Source organism: Simochromis diagramma, unplaced genomic scaffold, assembly GCF_900408965.1.
Source record: "Simochromis diagramma unplaced genomic scaffold, fSimDia1.1 OVJJ01000208.1, whole genome shotgun sequence".
Taxonomy (NCBI): Eukaryota; Metazoa; Chordata; class Actinopteri; order Cichliformes; family Cichlidae; genus Simochromis; species Simochromis diagramma.
The window spans coordinates 4,277,300-4,293,471 of record NW_024386789.1 but is presented as its reverse complement, the minus strand read 5'-3'; the positions used below and the strand labels follow the sequence as shown (position 1 = coordinate 4,293,471).

General features: G+C 41.5%; 2 protein-coding genes across 4 annotated transcripts; one reads left to right on the top strand and one right to left on the bottom strand.

Moving 5' to 3' along the window:
* The first annotated feature begins 1,851 nt into the window (after positions 1-1,851).
* LOC120728564 (synembryn-A) lies at positions 1,852-9,230 on the top strand. 2 transcript variants are annotated; one of them, XM_040023587.1, is made up of 14 exons: positions 1,852-2,227; positions 2,620-2,714; positions 2,819-2,866; positions 3,380-3,397; positions 3,491-3,580; positions 3,690-4,297; positions 4,571-4,706; positions 4,786-4,974; positions 5,148-5,242; positions 5,968-6,118; positions 6,306-6,401; positions 7,873-8,017; positions 8,355-8,628; positions 9,061-9,230. In XM_040023587.1, exons 2-14 carry the CDS (start codon positions 2,625-2,627, stop codon positions 9,200-9,202), a joined length of 2,082 nt encoding a protein of 693 aa, XP_039879521.1. In that variant the 5' UTR covers positions 1,852-2,227; positions 2,620-2,624; the 3' UTR covers positions 9,203-9,230. The 2 variants fall into 2 exon arrangements, with proteins under 2 accessions (XP_039879521.1, XP_039879522.1); XM_040023588.1 differs by lacking the exon at positions 1,852-2,227 and having other exon boundaries at positions 2,283-2,714.
* On the bottom strand, positions 8,732-15,735 carry irf3 (interferon regulatory factor 3). Of its 2 annotated transcripts, none has more exons than XM_040023589.1 (11): positions 15,479-15,735; positions 13,852-14,018; positions 13,494-13,665; positions 13,081-13,154; positions 12,901-12,961; positions 12,730-12,798; positions 12,366-12,611; positions 12,052-12,142; positions 11,121-11,407; positions 10,910-11,034; positions 8,732-10,416 (listed from the first exon to the last, which is right to left on the bottom strand). In XM_040023589.1, the coding sequence occupies exons 2-11, from the start codon at positions 14,014-14,016 to the stop codon at positions 10,306-10,308; spliced, it is 1,401 nt and encodes a 466-aa protein (XP_039879523.1). In that variant the 5' UTR covers positions 14,017-14,018; positions 15,479-15,735; the 3' UTR covers positions 8,732-10,305. The 2 variants fall into 2 exon arrangements, with proteins under 2 accessions (XP_039879523.1, XP_039879524.1); XM_040023590.1 differs by having other exon boundaries at positions 12,730-12,795; positions 15,479-15,734.
* Between the last annotated feature and the right edge of the window lie 437 nt (positions 15,736-16,172).

Sequence of the window (16,172 nt, the reverse complement as noted above, 5' to 3'; positions counted from 1 at the left end):
ATAAATATGTTCAGTTTAGTATGGCGTATGAACACACCATCCCTTTTTTCTATTATACAGTTGATAATTAGTTTTACCAACTATTGAAGTTCAACTTTATAAACTCCCAGCAGTCTCTGTTACATTATCTGGAAGTCCTAACATGTCAGCTAAGCTTCACAGACCTCAGCAGAAACAAAACCAATATTACATTATTTGATCATCCAGGCAGATCCTTGAGCCTTAAATGTTCATGCTGAGCTCCTGTTGTCCTCAGGCCATGCTCTGCCAAATTACAAACATTTAAAAAAAAATATAATTATGTCAAAACATAGACAGTTTTGTTGGAATCCTACATGCTTAATGTGAGACCAGGTTCACCATACAGTAAATGCATTCAGGAATCATAGAGGACTTAAGCAGAAAGATTAACTGCAGAAAGAGAGCACACATATAAGATCCACTCTGATAACCAAGTGCAGAGGAAAAAGCAGCGATCCTTGAATATTTCACATTCTTCTCTACTGTTCACTCTCTGAACAGAAGACATAAATTAGTGGAAAGAAGGCATATGAGCTGAGCAGGGTGTGTCTCCTAAAGGTTGGAAAGATGATCTCTGTAGGGCCTTGGTGTCACCAGACAGATGCAGAGTCATTAAATTTTTACACCTATATTCTAACCGTCAGTCACCGTCAGTGAGAGACGCTTGTAAATGACACTCTGTAGCTGCTGACAGCCAGTCTGTAGGTTTCTGATGTGTTTGCTTTGAAAATATTCAGTGAGGCAGATCTGACTTGATGAGACTCAAAAAAAATTCCCTCAAGTGGAATGACCCTACAAGCCTCAGTAGAGGTCGTTTATGTTTAAGCTACATGCGTGTATTGCGACATAGGTGTTAAAAATATAGCCACAATGTTTGTCTGTGTCAGGACGATTTAGACGTACCCTCCTGGCTCATGTTAATAACTGCTGTTTTCTTTTACTGCTTTTAAAGGTCACTCAGGCCCATTCACCTCTTGTAAAGTCTATATTGTTGATATCCTACTTGTAATTTGTCTTGAAGAAATATGCCTCCACTTCCTACTTGAGAAGACTCCTCTGACATTTCTCCCACTATTTCTGACGTAGCGTGCATCCTGTTGTTGTAAGCCTGCAGCCACCAGTTATCTAGCTCCAGCGCCCAGAGCCTGTTTCCTCTACCGAATGAGTGCAAGAGTACGCATCCTGCCAGGAAAGCCTGTCATTCACTCATGCATCATTGTCTTACAGTTTTCATCTGTCAGGGTGTTCAGGATACTTGGCTGCAAGTGTGTGAAGGTTTCCAGGACACCAGGTGTGCCTTAAGTAGGTTATCTAAGCTAAAAACAAACAAAGTGTATACTGAAAGAAAACAGAGTTTCACTTGTGTTTCAGTGCAGATTGATTTAACTGTAAGTCATTTGGTACGGAGTATCAATATCTGTGCATTTTGGCCAAGGGAAAGATGCTAAAGTTTACTTTGAATAAATAGATTTTATAATACACAATTGTATCATACATTGTGCCTGTATGAGCTGACTCAACCGGGGGAATTGTGCCATCTTGTGGAAGGAGACAGAATCAGTACTGAAATAAATAGTGCACAAAAATAATAAAAAGTACGGTACATGTACTGTAATTGGGGGTGAATTCAATTAGGAATGTATTGAAATATTTTGCTGAAAGATAAAAGAATACAAATCTTTAACTACAAACTTCCAGAAGTGAATAAACAGTGTCTTTTCCTAATGCATTTCTAACAGTGTTTTAACCATCAGAACCTCCAGCAAGGTTATGCAACAGCACGCCCTAACTGCTTGTTTTAGTGGCTTTCAGCATTTTGAAGAAAATTCTGCTAAAGCTGGACAGAAAGTGAAAGGGCTGTGCAGAATAAGTCTGGCAAACCCATAAAAGGTTAGAGGGTCAACACTGAGAGTTATAAGCTTAGAGTCCATTAGTGGATTATAACCATAAACACTCTCCAACAGGTCTCCTGCATCTCTCTTGGATTAAAGCGAGAGAGACAGAGTGAGAGAGATAGGCTGAGAGAATGAGAGTGCATAGAGAGTGATTGAATTGAGCAAATTCAAAGCTGAACACAGGACTCGGGGCACGTACTTGGAGAAATAAACGCTTGGCGACAACCTGAAGCAAAGTCGGAGCGGTGATTTGGTTTGTCATATTTAAGGTATACAGTTTATCACCTGACTACTATACTGAACTGTGCGAGGTAAGTTCAGCGAAGCACGGTAATCTATCTGCAGATTTTATGTGTGTGTGTGTAGTGTTGATGTCAGTGCCTGCTATATAAAATATACAGATTCACTTTAACTGCTAAGGAATCCTTCATCAGTGATCAGTTATGTGGTAGCTGTGAAGATGAAGTGAAAGGATGAGCAGCTAGCTGTCATTTCATTTCATATTTAGTGGGTTTTATTTTATATTCTGGATGAACAACAGACCGAATGTGTGCTATTCTATTGTGTATTTATGGTTTCTTTCTGTTTGACAATACATAACCTCTGCCATGACCATTGTCATTGTTGTGTAACTTTCATTTTGTTATGCCCTAAATTGTTTGTGGGTGTGTGTGTGTGTGCGTGCTTGTGTGTGTGTGTTTAGGAAGCATGAACGTGGACATCGAGGGGATAATCCAGTGCATCAAGCAGGGAGATGAGAATGGTGTTCAGATAAGGCTGCAGGAGTTCAACAAAGAGGTGACGCGACACAGAAGCTTGTGTATTTCTCACAAGTTCTAATGCTGCTCATGACACTGTTTTTCTGTTTTTGTGTGTGTGTGTCATTATTTCTCTTCCTGTAGTATGCCCAGTGTTTCTTCTTTGACACAGAGGAGAAGGAAAGACGGAGAGTAAGTCTGTTTATGTTGCTGCACCAGAAGGAAAGTTTACAGGCATAAACCCACGTCCTCCTGGTGCTCCTTATAACGTCACCTTATTCCCTCTCACGGCACACCTCCTACTTATCCGCCCCTCCCCACCCCTACACACTCCAGAGTCTATGATTAGTAATTCTGCTGTATCAGTTGTCTCTGATCCTCTCTCCTTGCCTGCTCAGGCAGATTGAATCCAGACAGAGTGACTGAATAATTGTCTGGGTTAGAAAACACTTCTAATTACCTTCAAATTAATAAATATGTTATGATATCCTTCACTGTCCCCTGCTAATTGATTGTCATTCCCAGCAAAGATAACCTTTCTTTTGGGTTAGGAATGACCTCATCCCATCAGTAAATTGCTCCTAAGCTTTGTAAATAGGTTTTTAGGGAAAATGTCATACTATGAACTTGTAGAAGGACTTCTAACAGCACTATTTCCTCTCTCTTCTGCTACATTTCCTGTCTAATGGATGACCATCTCTTAAGCAAAGGCGACTAGAAGAGGTAGGGTTTTGCCACAGTTTAGAAGTAATTAAGCACTGCACATGAAAAGTACCGTAAAGAAATCCAGTAATCCTTGTTGCACTGTTTTACTAGTTCAGGAAGAATAAAGTGAGGGACTACACTGATTCTGACTCGGACTTGGACGAGTACGACCTGGAGGATCGAGGACTCATCCTCAGACAGGTGATCCGATGATGTCACTCTCTGCTTGCCCAGATGTGATATTCTTAGTCCTTGTAAAAGTTATTATTATGATAAATTCCTGCAAACATGTTTCTGCTCCTGTTCTCAGAATTTAGGTGTTGTCCTTGTGAGGTTCATAAGGACGGAAGTCAAATGTCACCTGTTGAGAGTATGCCTACGCACCCTGAGGATCCTGTCCCGGGACCAAAAGGTCTTGGGGCCTTTGGTGACCGACAGCGCTCTCCTGACTCTGGCCAAACTAGCCGGGCTGACCACAAGTGACATCAGTGATGAAGTCAGCGACCCCGACTCTGATTTCTACGATAACATCATTGCCTCTCTCACCGAAACCAAAGTGCTGCAGGGTCACACTAATGAGGATGAAGCTGAAGCTGAAACTAACGACCAAAACGAGGAGCCGCCGGCCTTCGACGAGGATGCCAAAAGCGACATCAGCATCACCAACAGCGGCGATTTGGACAGCATCAGCTGGTTTGGGAGCCACAGGACGAGCATCAACGAACTGCACAGAGGTGGGACGCATCACAGGGTCCTGGAGCGAGGGCGGAGGGACCGCAGAGAGAGTAAGATGGATGTGGAGGAAGAGGTGGAGGAGTTGGAGTCTGGAGAGGAGGCAAAGAGAAAAGAGGCCATGAAGGTGTTGTGTAACGTGGTGTACAACAGCGCCTGGGCACAGGAAAGGTTCAGTGCTCTCAGGTAGGCTCGGCACGCAGACACAATCGCATCAGTTCCCATAAACTGTGTAATTTTCAGCAGCTTATAATAATCGCAAAGCACCTAAAAAACATATATTCACTTATTTATACCTGTGAAAGCAACAACTCTCACGCCTGGTAAAGGTTATTATGACAAATAGAAGGACAGGGGACTGAAACAGTGCTATCCCGAGGACAGTGTCATTCTCACTTGCAATAAGCTGCATTTGGCTTCATCTGGAAAGTTCACATCTATCTCCTTTGTTTCCATCAGGCTCATGTGTGGCCTCATAGAGCGCGTATCATCCAGTGTCAGCTGGTCGAATCCCTCTAGTGCTCAGTTTTATGAACTGCGCTTCATGTTCCTCATGACTGCACTCCGGCCAGAGCTCAGCACCCAGCTTAAACAGGTCGCACGATGTCATATAGTCCAAAGTTATTCCTGTTTTACTCCTCGTTACTGCCCTCACACTGATTATTCTCTTCCAGGAGGGAGGGGTTTCCATCCTCACAGCAGCCTTGGAGAGCTGCCTGGAGGTGCAGTGGAAGGACCAGTATGAGTGCGTCTTGGACCCACAGACACAGCCCATCTCTCTGGAAACCTCTCAGCGCGTCACAGAGATCCTCAAAATTCTCTTCAATATCACGCACAGCACCCACAAGCAGGACCCAAGTGAGGTGTGTGTAAAGGCCCTCGCATTTTTCAGAAGCTTTGCTTTCATGTTTACTTTTTACAGGAGTTTTAATACAATATATATGTTATCAGTCAAATATGCAATTATATAAAAGCTAAAAGTGCGAAAGAACAGGACAGTTGAAGAGGCATTAGCTGCGTCTGTGCCTTTAATCAGGATGATGCGGCTCTGTACCGACACCTGGTGGCGATCCTGCGCCTCTGTCTGCTGAGGAAGTGTCTCCTGTCAGAAGACACAGATGAACTGCAGGGGTGAGCACAACGTGACAAAACCCAAGCTGTGAAAATATTCAGGCTTGATAATCTCATAATTTACTATCGTGCAATTATAACACATACTGTGCAGTTATAATTGATTTAAACGATGGACTATAAAATGAGATATAAAGCTTCAGAAATTCTTTAGGGGTTGCAAAATCACTTTCATGCAGAAGCACTATTTTTAATAACATTTGAAGCAACAAGGATGAGTCTATAATTATGAGTTTAATAACATGCACCCTCCTCTTGCTTGCTTATTTGAGACTTCCAGATAGATTGAATGTTCAGCTGCAGGTCTGATTAAAATCCCAAGTATATATAGAAATCAATGCCTTTTTATTAGGTCTAGATGTTCTTATAAAAAGAAAATTTTGAGATATAATTCCAATAATAGTGTATTTTGAGTAGCATTTGTTATCATTTTGGATGAAACAGTGTATAATCCATCCAGCCAAACAACACCAAATGTTTAAAGGGGGATCTGCTCTGATCATTTTCAGCTCCTTTTTATTTTCAGGCTGTATTGGAGTAGCTTTGCATGGTTCACTGTTCAAAATAACCCTTATTTATCACAGGGATTACTTGCACATACACTGACCTCCAGTCTAACAGTATATGTCTAAAAAAACAAGGAAAAGCAGAGCAGGGAATAGGTTTTCCCCGCTCTCTTCTATCAACACTCACTCCTTTGCCGTGACCTTCTCTCACTCCCGCAGTCACACAGTGAACCTGTTGTCAGCGCTTCCTCTGCAGTGTCTCGATGTGTTGCTGACGGTGCCTCTGGAGCCAGATTCAGAGCAGTGCAAGGGGGTCAACATGGACTGCGTCCACACCCTGCTGATGTTCATGGAGAGACGCCTGGAGGCGGTGAGGGAGTAGAAAAGAGTTCTGTTTGTAGAGTCTTTTCTGATCCATTTGTGTGTTTGTGAGGGGGGGGTGGGGGGGTGGAGGTTTCTCAGTGATTTGTTCTTAAAGTTTATATTTTGCAGCGTGAAAAAGGGAGCAGCTGGTATTACGGAAATAACGGAGAGGATTTGTTTTATGTGCTTTTCAGGGAGATAAGATCAAAGAGAAGCTGACACCAATCCTCAATCTGCTGACGGAGAGCTGCAGGGCTCACAGAGAAACACGGCACTACATCAGAAAATATGTAATATACGACACCTCAGAGATAGCTCCTGTGTTTAGCTTTTTGATGTTTTGATGCCAAAATATTTGTAGCACGTTTAATGTCCAGTATGCTTTTGATCATTTGCATGTAACCAACCAACACCTGACCTGTGCAGGCCTGGACTCTATAAGACTGAAGACTATAAGACACTTGTAGTATTCATAGTACTGTGCAAAGTCTTGAGACACCCCTCACTTCTATATATATTGCTGGAAAAAAAATGCAAATACAGTATAAACAGAGTTAGTACAATTCTATGACCACTTTTATCCTTCAACACAGCCTGAACTCTCTTAGGTAGCTTTCTTGTAATTTCTTACAGTAGTATTCAGGGTTAGTTCTCTAAAAAAAGTTCTTCTTTGGATGTTGGCTGTCTTTTGTTTTGTTCTATGTAAAGATGATACGACACTGCCTCAGTAACATTGAGGTCCGGGCTCTGGGGAGGCCAATCCATGCACTGGCAGTGTGTTTGGGATCGTTGTCGTGGTGAAAAATGAAGCTATTGCCAATCAGATGTTTTCCAGATTGCATTAACAATGAATGAAAATCTGATGGCACTTGCCTGATTTATAATTTCATCACTTTTGATAGGATCCCCCAACACCACTGACTGAAAAGCAACCCAAAACCATGAACTGGCCTCCCAGTTTTGAAGATGCATGTTAACACTTACTGTTGCACATCTCCCCTGACCTCCTCGTACATACTGAGGACAATTTGAACCAGACAAGTTTACAATTTCCTCTTCTGTTCTCCATTTGTCCAGTTTCCTTGAATGCACACCATGCTGAGATGTGCCACGTTTTTGGATAATAGTCTTTGAGAATCACCATGTTGGTGCAAAATACTATTTTATGCCTGTCCAGCTGTGTTACCTTTGGGATTTTTATAGATACAAAGGAAAATAGCACCAATTGTATGTTTTGGTGACAGGTTGCTAAAGATCCAGTTTAAACTGGTTCATCCTATGAGTTAGATCCCTTTTTTTATGCTTCAGTAATTCATTGTTCAGTGTTAAGTGGCTTAATGAACACAATACATGTTTCTCTGTAATGGTCAGGTACAAGGATGGAGCTAAAAGTGAGTGAAAAAGCAGCCAATGTTTAAAGAAAAACTAAAAAGACATTTTAAAAAAAAATAAGCGGTTGCTGAAGACTTTAGCACAAAGACAGCAGATCCTTTAATTCCGGGAAGATGTGCGTTGGCAGACTTGTTCCAGCTCATCCCTAAACACCCTTCTCCTCCCTCCAACACACTGACTATGAGAAAGGATTTTTCATTATATATTTGATTTGTCTCAGACTTTGAAATCCATCATTGTTTTGAGGTTAACGGCACATTTTGCTGCATTTGCAAGCATCAGAATGGTCTCACTCATATTTATTTAAAAAAGAAGAAGAAACAAAACACATTAAAGAAAATTAAAGCTATAATGTGTCGCCATTATTAGATCCTGCCTCCTCTGAGAGACGTATCACAGAGGCCAGAGGAAGGCACCACAGTGAAGAGCCGTCTAATTCGTCTTATGACTCATCTGGACACAGACCTCAAACACTGTGCCGCTGACCTCATCTTTGTCCTCTGCAAGGAAAATGGTAAGAAGAAGCAATATGTGGATTAATAAAAATAGGGTGAAGTTACAGTCTGGTTATAAAAATAGAAAAATGCATATTGAAATGATCAGATGGTATTTAAACAACGGGCGTCATTAGTTTTTATTGTGCTTTAAAAAAAAACTCTTATTACCTTTTAGATATTTGTGTTTATGTCTTTATTATTATTTTATGTAGTCTTGATAGTCATGTTTTTTTTTTATTATATACATTATTTTAAATCTAATCTGTGAATGCAGTAGTGCTGAAATGTTTTTGTAGCTCTTTCTGTATTTTTTCTTTCGTGCCTTATTGAGAACACCAACGCTTCTTTTCCTAGTGAGCCGTTTTGTGAAGTATACGGGTTACGGTAACGCAGCAGGTCTGCTGGCCACCAGGGGGCTCCTGGGAGGCCAAGGGCCCAGGACCTCTGATACCCAGTACTCCAGCGACTCTGATTCAGACACCGAGGAGTACCGGCAGGTCAAAGACCGCATCAACCCAGTGACGGGGCGGGTGGAGGCAGAGCAGCCAGACCCTATGGAGGGCATGACAGAGGAGGAGAAGGAGGAGGAGGCCAAGAGGCTGATCATGCTCTTCAACAAGCTGTCCAGGTAAGCAAAACGTCAAAAAGCTACAAACATGAGAGATACACAAAAGTCTCAGATACTTCTAATGAATACACTAAACGTCAACTGATTCCCACCACACCACAGCAAAAGTTTACAGAATTTAATTTATTAAGGTACAAATACAGAGTTGCAATAAAAGTGTCGAGCAGACTGTACATGTGTATATAACCAAAAGCTAATTCCAGCGCATAATCTGCAGCGTCTCAATGTGTTGCTGCAGAGGAAGTTCTTTGATGAGCATTAATGGGTCAAGTAGTCATTAAAATTGTATACTGGTAAGAAACAGTAAGGTCTGTAAAACTCAAGTGTTCCTCTTGTTCTTGCATAATACAGCAGATTGATGGTAAATTAAACAGTTAGGCTGTTAAAGCTCATGCTGGTGATCAAATCACCTGCATCTCGTGTATTTTACAGAGACAACATCATCCAGCCGATGGGAGTGGATGAAGAGGGGAAGCTCGTCCCAATGTCAGGACTGAAGGAAAGTCCTCTCTCTGAGGAGGCGAGGTCTGAGTCAGAGAATGACGGAGAAACAGAGGAAGGAGACAAGGACTGATTTCTGTTCATCAGTTTGTTCAGTTTATCGATATTACTTTGTAAACATTTCACTTGTACAGGTCATCAGTGGAAAAGATGTGTTGTGTCTGTATGGGTGGTGTGAAAAGACAGAGCGATGTAGTTCTCGACCAAACAGAGTCGTGCTGAGAGAGAATAAATTCAAGAAAGGATATTTAAAAAAAGAAAAACCTAGACAAAAAAAACAAAGGTAATTTCACACTTCTTCTTCTTTTGACTCAGACTGGCAGCGTAGAGCAGCAATACAGTTACGTGTGACATCGCAATGGTGAAAAGGCCATTTTGATCATGTAGTAGATTCAGCAGAGGAATGCTACCCATTAATGTTTCAATAAAGTTTTCAAAACAAATAATCTCCGGTATCGATCAGTGTGGTTATCTGCACAGCACGCTGATGTGTCGTAGCACATGACATCTGCTGAGGTGTATGTTCCTCATATTAAGCTAATAATGTCAAAAAAGCTCCAGATGCTCTGGCTACATCTGCACTGCTAAAATCAGCTTGTATATTTATTTTTATCTGTGGCTCTGTTGTATTCAAGGCACTAATGCCAATTTCACTTTGTTGTATTACACTTTAGCAGGGGGTTTGTTACCAGGTTGCACTTGTTCACCCCTTAACACATTAATTTCACGGCATTAGGCCGATTATTATAACAAATAAGTTCATGAGCAGGAAAACTTGCAGCTTATGGGTGGTGTTTCACTTTGACTGCCATTAAGACTCAGTTTAAAAGAGGAAAAGTGAAGCTTAAAAAGAGGAAGAGGGCACAAAATGTTAAATGAGTGAAAGTCATGTCTCTTTACCTGAGTGACATCAGCTCATTACTGTAAAAATGTGATCTTGATTTTCAGTAACAACCCTGATCATGTCCCTGTGACTTGTTTTAAAATCCTAAGATAGAAATCAGTGCACACTTAGTCTCCATACAGTATAAGTCAGACCGTTTGATCCCGGGTGAAGTACAAACCAACACAGTACCAGTGTCATTATTAAACATTATTCACAAACATAACTGAGATGTTTTAAGAAGCCAAGATTAAAAATCTCAAATTAGTAAAACAGCCACCGCTTCCAAATGTTCAGTACTCCATCATCTCCTCCAGGGACATCTGCAGCTCCACAGACTTCAGGGAGGAGGCGCCGTTTTCAACAGCCATGTTCTTGAGTAACTCCATCGAAGTCAGGCACACCTGAGCGGAGAAAATAAATAAGGAGCGGGAGTCAGGCGCGAGTGCAAAGGCGACGCGTTTGAGCTCGACGGTAGCAGTGAAATCAGAGAAAGGTCGAGCAATGAGACGCGTCAAGCTGGTTTCTTTGAGAAACTTTTTGTATAAAGCTTTTGATTTCTCAGTGTGCCGTCCTGTGTGGAGGCTGAGGAGAAGGACGAAAAGAAAAAAAAGCTTTTACACCTGAAGGATCAGCTGTCAGCGCCGGTATTCAGGCTTTGTTCCCTTTGTGCTGTTAATCAATACTGAGGCAAAATTGCCTCTTCAAAAGTGCTGCTGAGTACGGCTCCCTCCTCGTGAGAGGGCAATTTTAGAGGTTGATCACTCATGAAATTTAATACAAGTTTGTGCAGCAGAAAGGGGGAAAAAATCTCTGCCTATTTGAAATACTGCTTAGAGGTCTGTGAGAGCACAGCACTGTATGCATGTTTTAAATAATTTCAGAAAGTTTCCTCACCTCCACTGCGATGAGTTTTTTCTCCCAAGGCCTGCATTGTGGGTCAGGCCACTTTTCCCCAATACAGAAGAACAGGGAGCAGGGAGCGCACTCTTTAGCTTTCCCCTCAATGAAGTCCTTTATTCCTAAGCAGACAGGAGACGATACATAAAAAAACTGTACCTAAAGCCACTAAATTCACAAAAGCTCCAAAATAATTCCTCTTACCTACCTCGCACAAAGTCCGTGAACTTGTAAAGAACCTGAGGATGTTTAGAAATCTCTTGGGGTTGTCTGCTCTGGTCAAATTTGCAGAAGCTCCAGAAAGCTTTGCTTTCCCCCCGTCGCTGGCTGTAGACCACTTGGCCCGACACGCCAACTTCCAAGCCATCACCCAGCATGTCCAGAATCCGCTGGGTGAGGCTGGCTTGGTTTTGATCCACCATGGCTCCGGGACTTGGCAGGGAGACTATAGTGAGGCCTGACTCACGATCCAAAACTGTCCCATTGAGATCAGTCCTGATGTGAATAGAAGCATTTTTATATTTCAGTTATCGGAGAAAATCGCTGAGTTTAAAACAGTCGCATTTGCTAGAGGCTGTTTTGTGTTTTTTTAATCAAAGATATCAGCAATGAAAAATCCTGCAATATATAAACTATAATTAGTTATAAGTTAAACAGACCACGTTATATTCAGTATTGCTGTTTTCACTGCAGTTGTTGCACTGATGCTAAGTTGAAACACAGCAGTATGGTTACAGAAGTAAACAGTGCATAACGACAATAAAGAGTGTTGAATCTTGAACTTTGAAGGCAAAAATTGCATACTGTGAATTTAGAGATTACATTTTCAGTCCTTATTCTAAGCTCTGTTCCCTCAAAATGCTTTGCCTGGTGAAGGGGAACTTGGCTGAATAAATAAATCATTACATTTAAAAAAATTACTGAGCTTTAGAGGTGGGAGGATTTCTTTTCTCTTTTTTTTAAAGGAAAGACAAAGTGGTACTCATGCCTTCATGCTAATGTAAACTCCTGATCTCAGATAGAAAAAACAGTAGCATCTCCCTCAGTTTGTCCCTCTAGGAACGAGAATAAGGAAGCACGTTTTACAGTATATTTGAACTGGAACTGCTGAGCATTTGTCGCGTTCATTTTGATGTTACCTGTAGACCAAGCGCACTCCAGCCTCATTCTCAACCATCTGCTCCAAAACCTTCACCCCTCTGTAGTACACAGATATCTTGAATTGAGTCCCTGTGGATTCAGAGACAGTGGAAGTGTATGAGGAAAGGTGCTTACAGTTCCACTCTGTCCCTGCTATTCACATTGTCAGGGCGCTTTGTATTTAAGTCCCTGTTAAACATGTTCCATTTGAATACTGTGTGTGCTGGATGTCATTTCAGAGTGTCTGTGTAAAAATCCCCATTTGTCTGATACAGCAGCATCCCACCCCCACCCACCCCCTTCTCCAACTTACTGAAATTATCTCCATCGCTGGTCTTTTGCATTGTCTGTAGGAACTGTGCCGCCAACTGCTCATCATAGGCCCCTCCCTCAGCTCCCCCAATTGGATGTGCTGGTTGCTCAGGCAACCCAGCTTCAGTAACTGCACCCTCATACATTACTGGATACTGCTGTTGCCCAGGCAACGGGTGTCCACCAATCGCAACCTGATTCTGCAGCTGCTGTTGCTCGGGAGGAGGCTCAAAGCCTGCGGTGCCCTCTGTGGAAAAGTTGGAGAAACTGAACCAGCTTGTAGAAAAGTACCTCAGATACTCTTTGTTTTCTGCTCTGACTGCAGCAGCGAGGAGGAAAATGATAAGCAGAGCTGATAAGCCTACCTGCTTCAGGGCTGATGTTCATTCCTCTGAGACACTCCTGGAGAATATCCGGGCTGGCAGCAGATTCTGCTGGCAGATATGGACCAGACACATTCAGATGGCGATTGTCGCTAATAAGCGCCAGACTAATGTTCCCCTTCTAAATCCAATGAAAAAGGCAATTGCTCTCACCCAAAAACACAGCGCCTTCTGGAAGTAAGAGACATCCTTCTAAACACTGGATGTCCTGGGTCTGGGATAACACCGACACACATCTTATTCACTTACATCAATACCCAGCATTTCAGCAATACCTCTTTTTTGTTACCATCTGTCCTCTTACAGGTAAACAATCCAACAGAGCAGTCTCACCTCTTGAATGGAAATGCCCAGATCTGCAAACAAATCAGCCCCATCTTGCTCCTGGGATCCAGCACAAGAGTTAGCTTCAGGAGTGAAAACATGCATTTTTTTTATTTTCTGAGAAACATGTCTAATTAGAGATACAGAGACATGAGTGTATGCAAAATGTGCTGCACGGACAGACAGGAACTGAGCATGCGGTGCAAAACTGCATTATCAGATTTAAATTGCAAATGCAATATGAAGTTGATTGATTGCGGTTATAAAATGAGTAAAAAGCAGAACATCCTGCTGATCCTTTTTTTCTGTGCATTTTGAGTGCCAAACAGCAGAGTTTGCTTGAAATAAACAAACAATTTCTTTGAATTGAATTTGCTTTCTATCCACTGTAGCTAAGATCCAAATGGTCAGCGGGTCCTCACCTTTTGACGTTGACTCGTCCGGCCACTGAAAGACTTTATGGGGGTTAGCGGCATCATTCTTGTTGTCATCCACCATTTTGAAGCCTTTAGCTCGTAGGGCGCTGCGGAAGTTCCTCTTCCAGACTGAGGGGTCTCCATTAGCCCGGCCGTTGCCGCTCACCTCCGCCCAGGCCTGCGGGGCAAAACCAGGATGAAAGCCGGAAGAAACTCCTGATGTGAACAGACTAAAGACTAACAAAGAACGGATTAGTGGACAAAGAATGAGATAAGCAGAAGATGGACGGATAGCTGATATCAAATTCATGCTCATGACTGGTTTCTATTAGATTGTCATGTCATGTCAGCCCTTGATGGCTACCTTAAAGATGAGAATGTCAGTGTTAGAGGAGTCCTGTCTCAAAGCGTGTTTCCACGGGATGCAGAACTTTGTTTGCTCTGGGTTTGTCCACTGGACACCAGGATACTTGTTGCTGTTAATCTGTTCCCGCAGCCACGGGATGAGCAGTGGTTTCGAATGAGCCATTTCTACAATAAAACAAAATATAATGTGAGCTGTGTCATCACAGCCTGACGTACAGCTTACTGATCCTGTACTCTTTTGCTATCATACAAACAATCACTGTATAGTAACTTGGATGTGATGTAGGCTATTCCTTCATTCAGGCAGTTTATTAAAATAGCTCGTCTGTACTGGAGGTTAGAGCTATATAATTATTTATATACAGACAAATTTAATAGCCCACCAATCATAAAAAGAAGAAAACAAACAAAAAAATAATAATGAGGAAATCTCTCAAAAACTGACTCATATTTATTTAGTAAACAACAAACTGAATTCACGTTTTTATATCCAAATTTGAATCGGCACACTGGTCCTCTCTGAGAAGTCAGAAATTAATAAAGCATAAAAAACACAAGTCATTTTTTGTTCAGGAATGAAAGTAAATAACTGTAATTTTGCATCTTAATCCAAAAATAATAATTTACTGTCCTACTTTTGCTGCTTTCTTTTGTAAAACAGTACATTTTAAAAATCATACATAAGAACAATATTTATATTATTACAGTAAAAATATGATTTTGATTAAAGAGCGCAGACTTGTTGATGAAATTTACAGAAATATAAAAAAAATACATATATTGGTAATTACCAGTATTTTGGCATAAACCTTACATTGAGTAGTGCTCTAACAAATTTGTCAAGAACAGTATATTCATATTTATTTATAATTAATTTTCTTGTTTAGATTATGCATTCATTTGAACTATATTTCCATGCTTGCCTGCAGATGGTGCTATTTAGTCACATCTCATGCAACGACAGCAAAAAAAGTAATCTATAACTGACACTATTATATTAGCATTAGTGAGTTAACAGAAAAAAGGGGCCAATTGAAATGAAGGTTTCATTTAGACGATCAAATATGCATTACATTATCAAAAGTTTAAGAAGAAACCTGAGCACGAACATCCGGATGTCAGGAAAGCTGTCGTGCAGCTGGGACGATTACAGGTTTTTATTGCCAATTTTCAATTGCATGAAAGAGGAAGCGGGCACATAGACAACAGCTGTTCAGCAACAGTAGAAACGGTGTCATTATAAAGATTAATTAACTAATTAACGACATAACTTACGATAATATAAACTAGTATTAAAGTGTAGTAATACTAAACACTGTGTTTATAATGTATTAAAGTGTAATGTAATATATGAAAGTATTTATATAATCCTAAAAATCTTCCACACAGCATTTCTTTTCACAATAACAATAACAGTTATTTAGGCTGGTCTTGTTGTTTAACTGTCGTCAAAGTAGAGCATAAGCGGTTCTTACAGCTGCCTGAACCAAAGATATTCAAGTGCAAACACTCCAGGATCGAAAACGAGTACAGTCTTTGAACGATGCTGTAGTCATAGTAGTAACCTTTGTATTAATGCCACTCTGGGACAGCGGTGCCAGCGCTAACAACAAAAACTCTCCCACCTTCAGTGCTGACGTTTCAGTCGGTGCAGGTGAGGGTTGACTTCAAAGTCAGAGCGTTTCCCGGGTGCAGAAATCAGTACAGTGACGGCTGTACGGTAGCTGTGTGTCGTGTCACCTGAAGCTGTGCTCCAAACTGTCACATACCGTCCCCGCCGCAGATACTTTAAACACTGCCCTGAGTGCGGCTGCTTTCCGGCTAACAAGCCATTCTCGGGAAACTCCGAGTTCACGGTTTCGTTTTCCAGATGTGACGTCAGCAACGGGTTCATACCAGCTGGTCCCGCTAGGAGGGGTTACACACACACACACACACACACACACACACACACACATTGGCATAATGCACATCTAATCCCTCTGAGGTAAACAATTAAGACAAATGGAAATACCCTGCTTTGAAAATTAATGTCTTTATGGAAAGTACATCGGTTGAAAAATGTTTACCTGGGTGAACTGCAACAGGGAAACTTCTGTCCTTTTTGCTTTAATGTGTCAAAACAGCCAAGTAGAACTAGAAGTTGAGCACATTTTTGTGTAAACTGGGACTTTCATTTTAAACATAAGAGCCACCCAAACAGACCTTCCTCTTAAGGTCTCAATAAGTTGAGATGTCCCTGCTAAAATGGATGGACACACACACACACACACACACACGCAGGTGTGTGCATATATAGGAAAATGAAACCATTTGTTC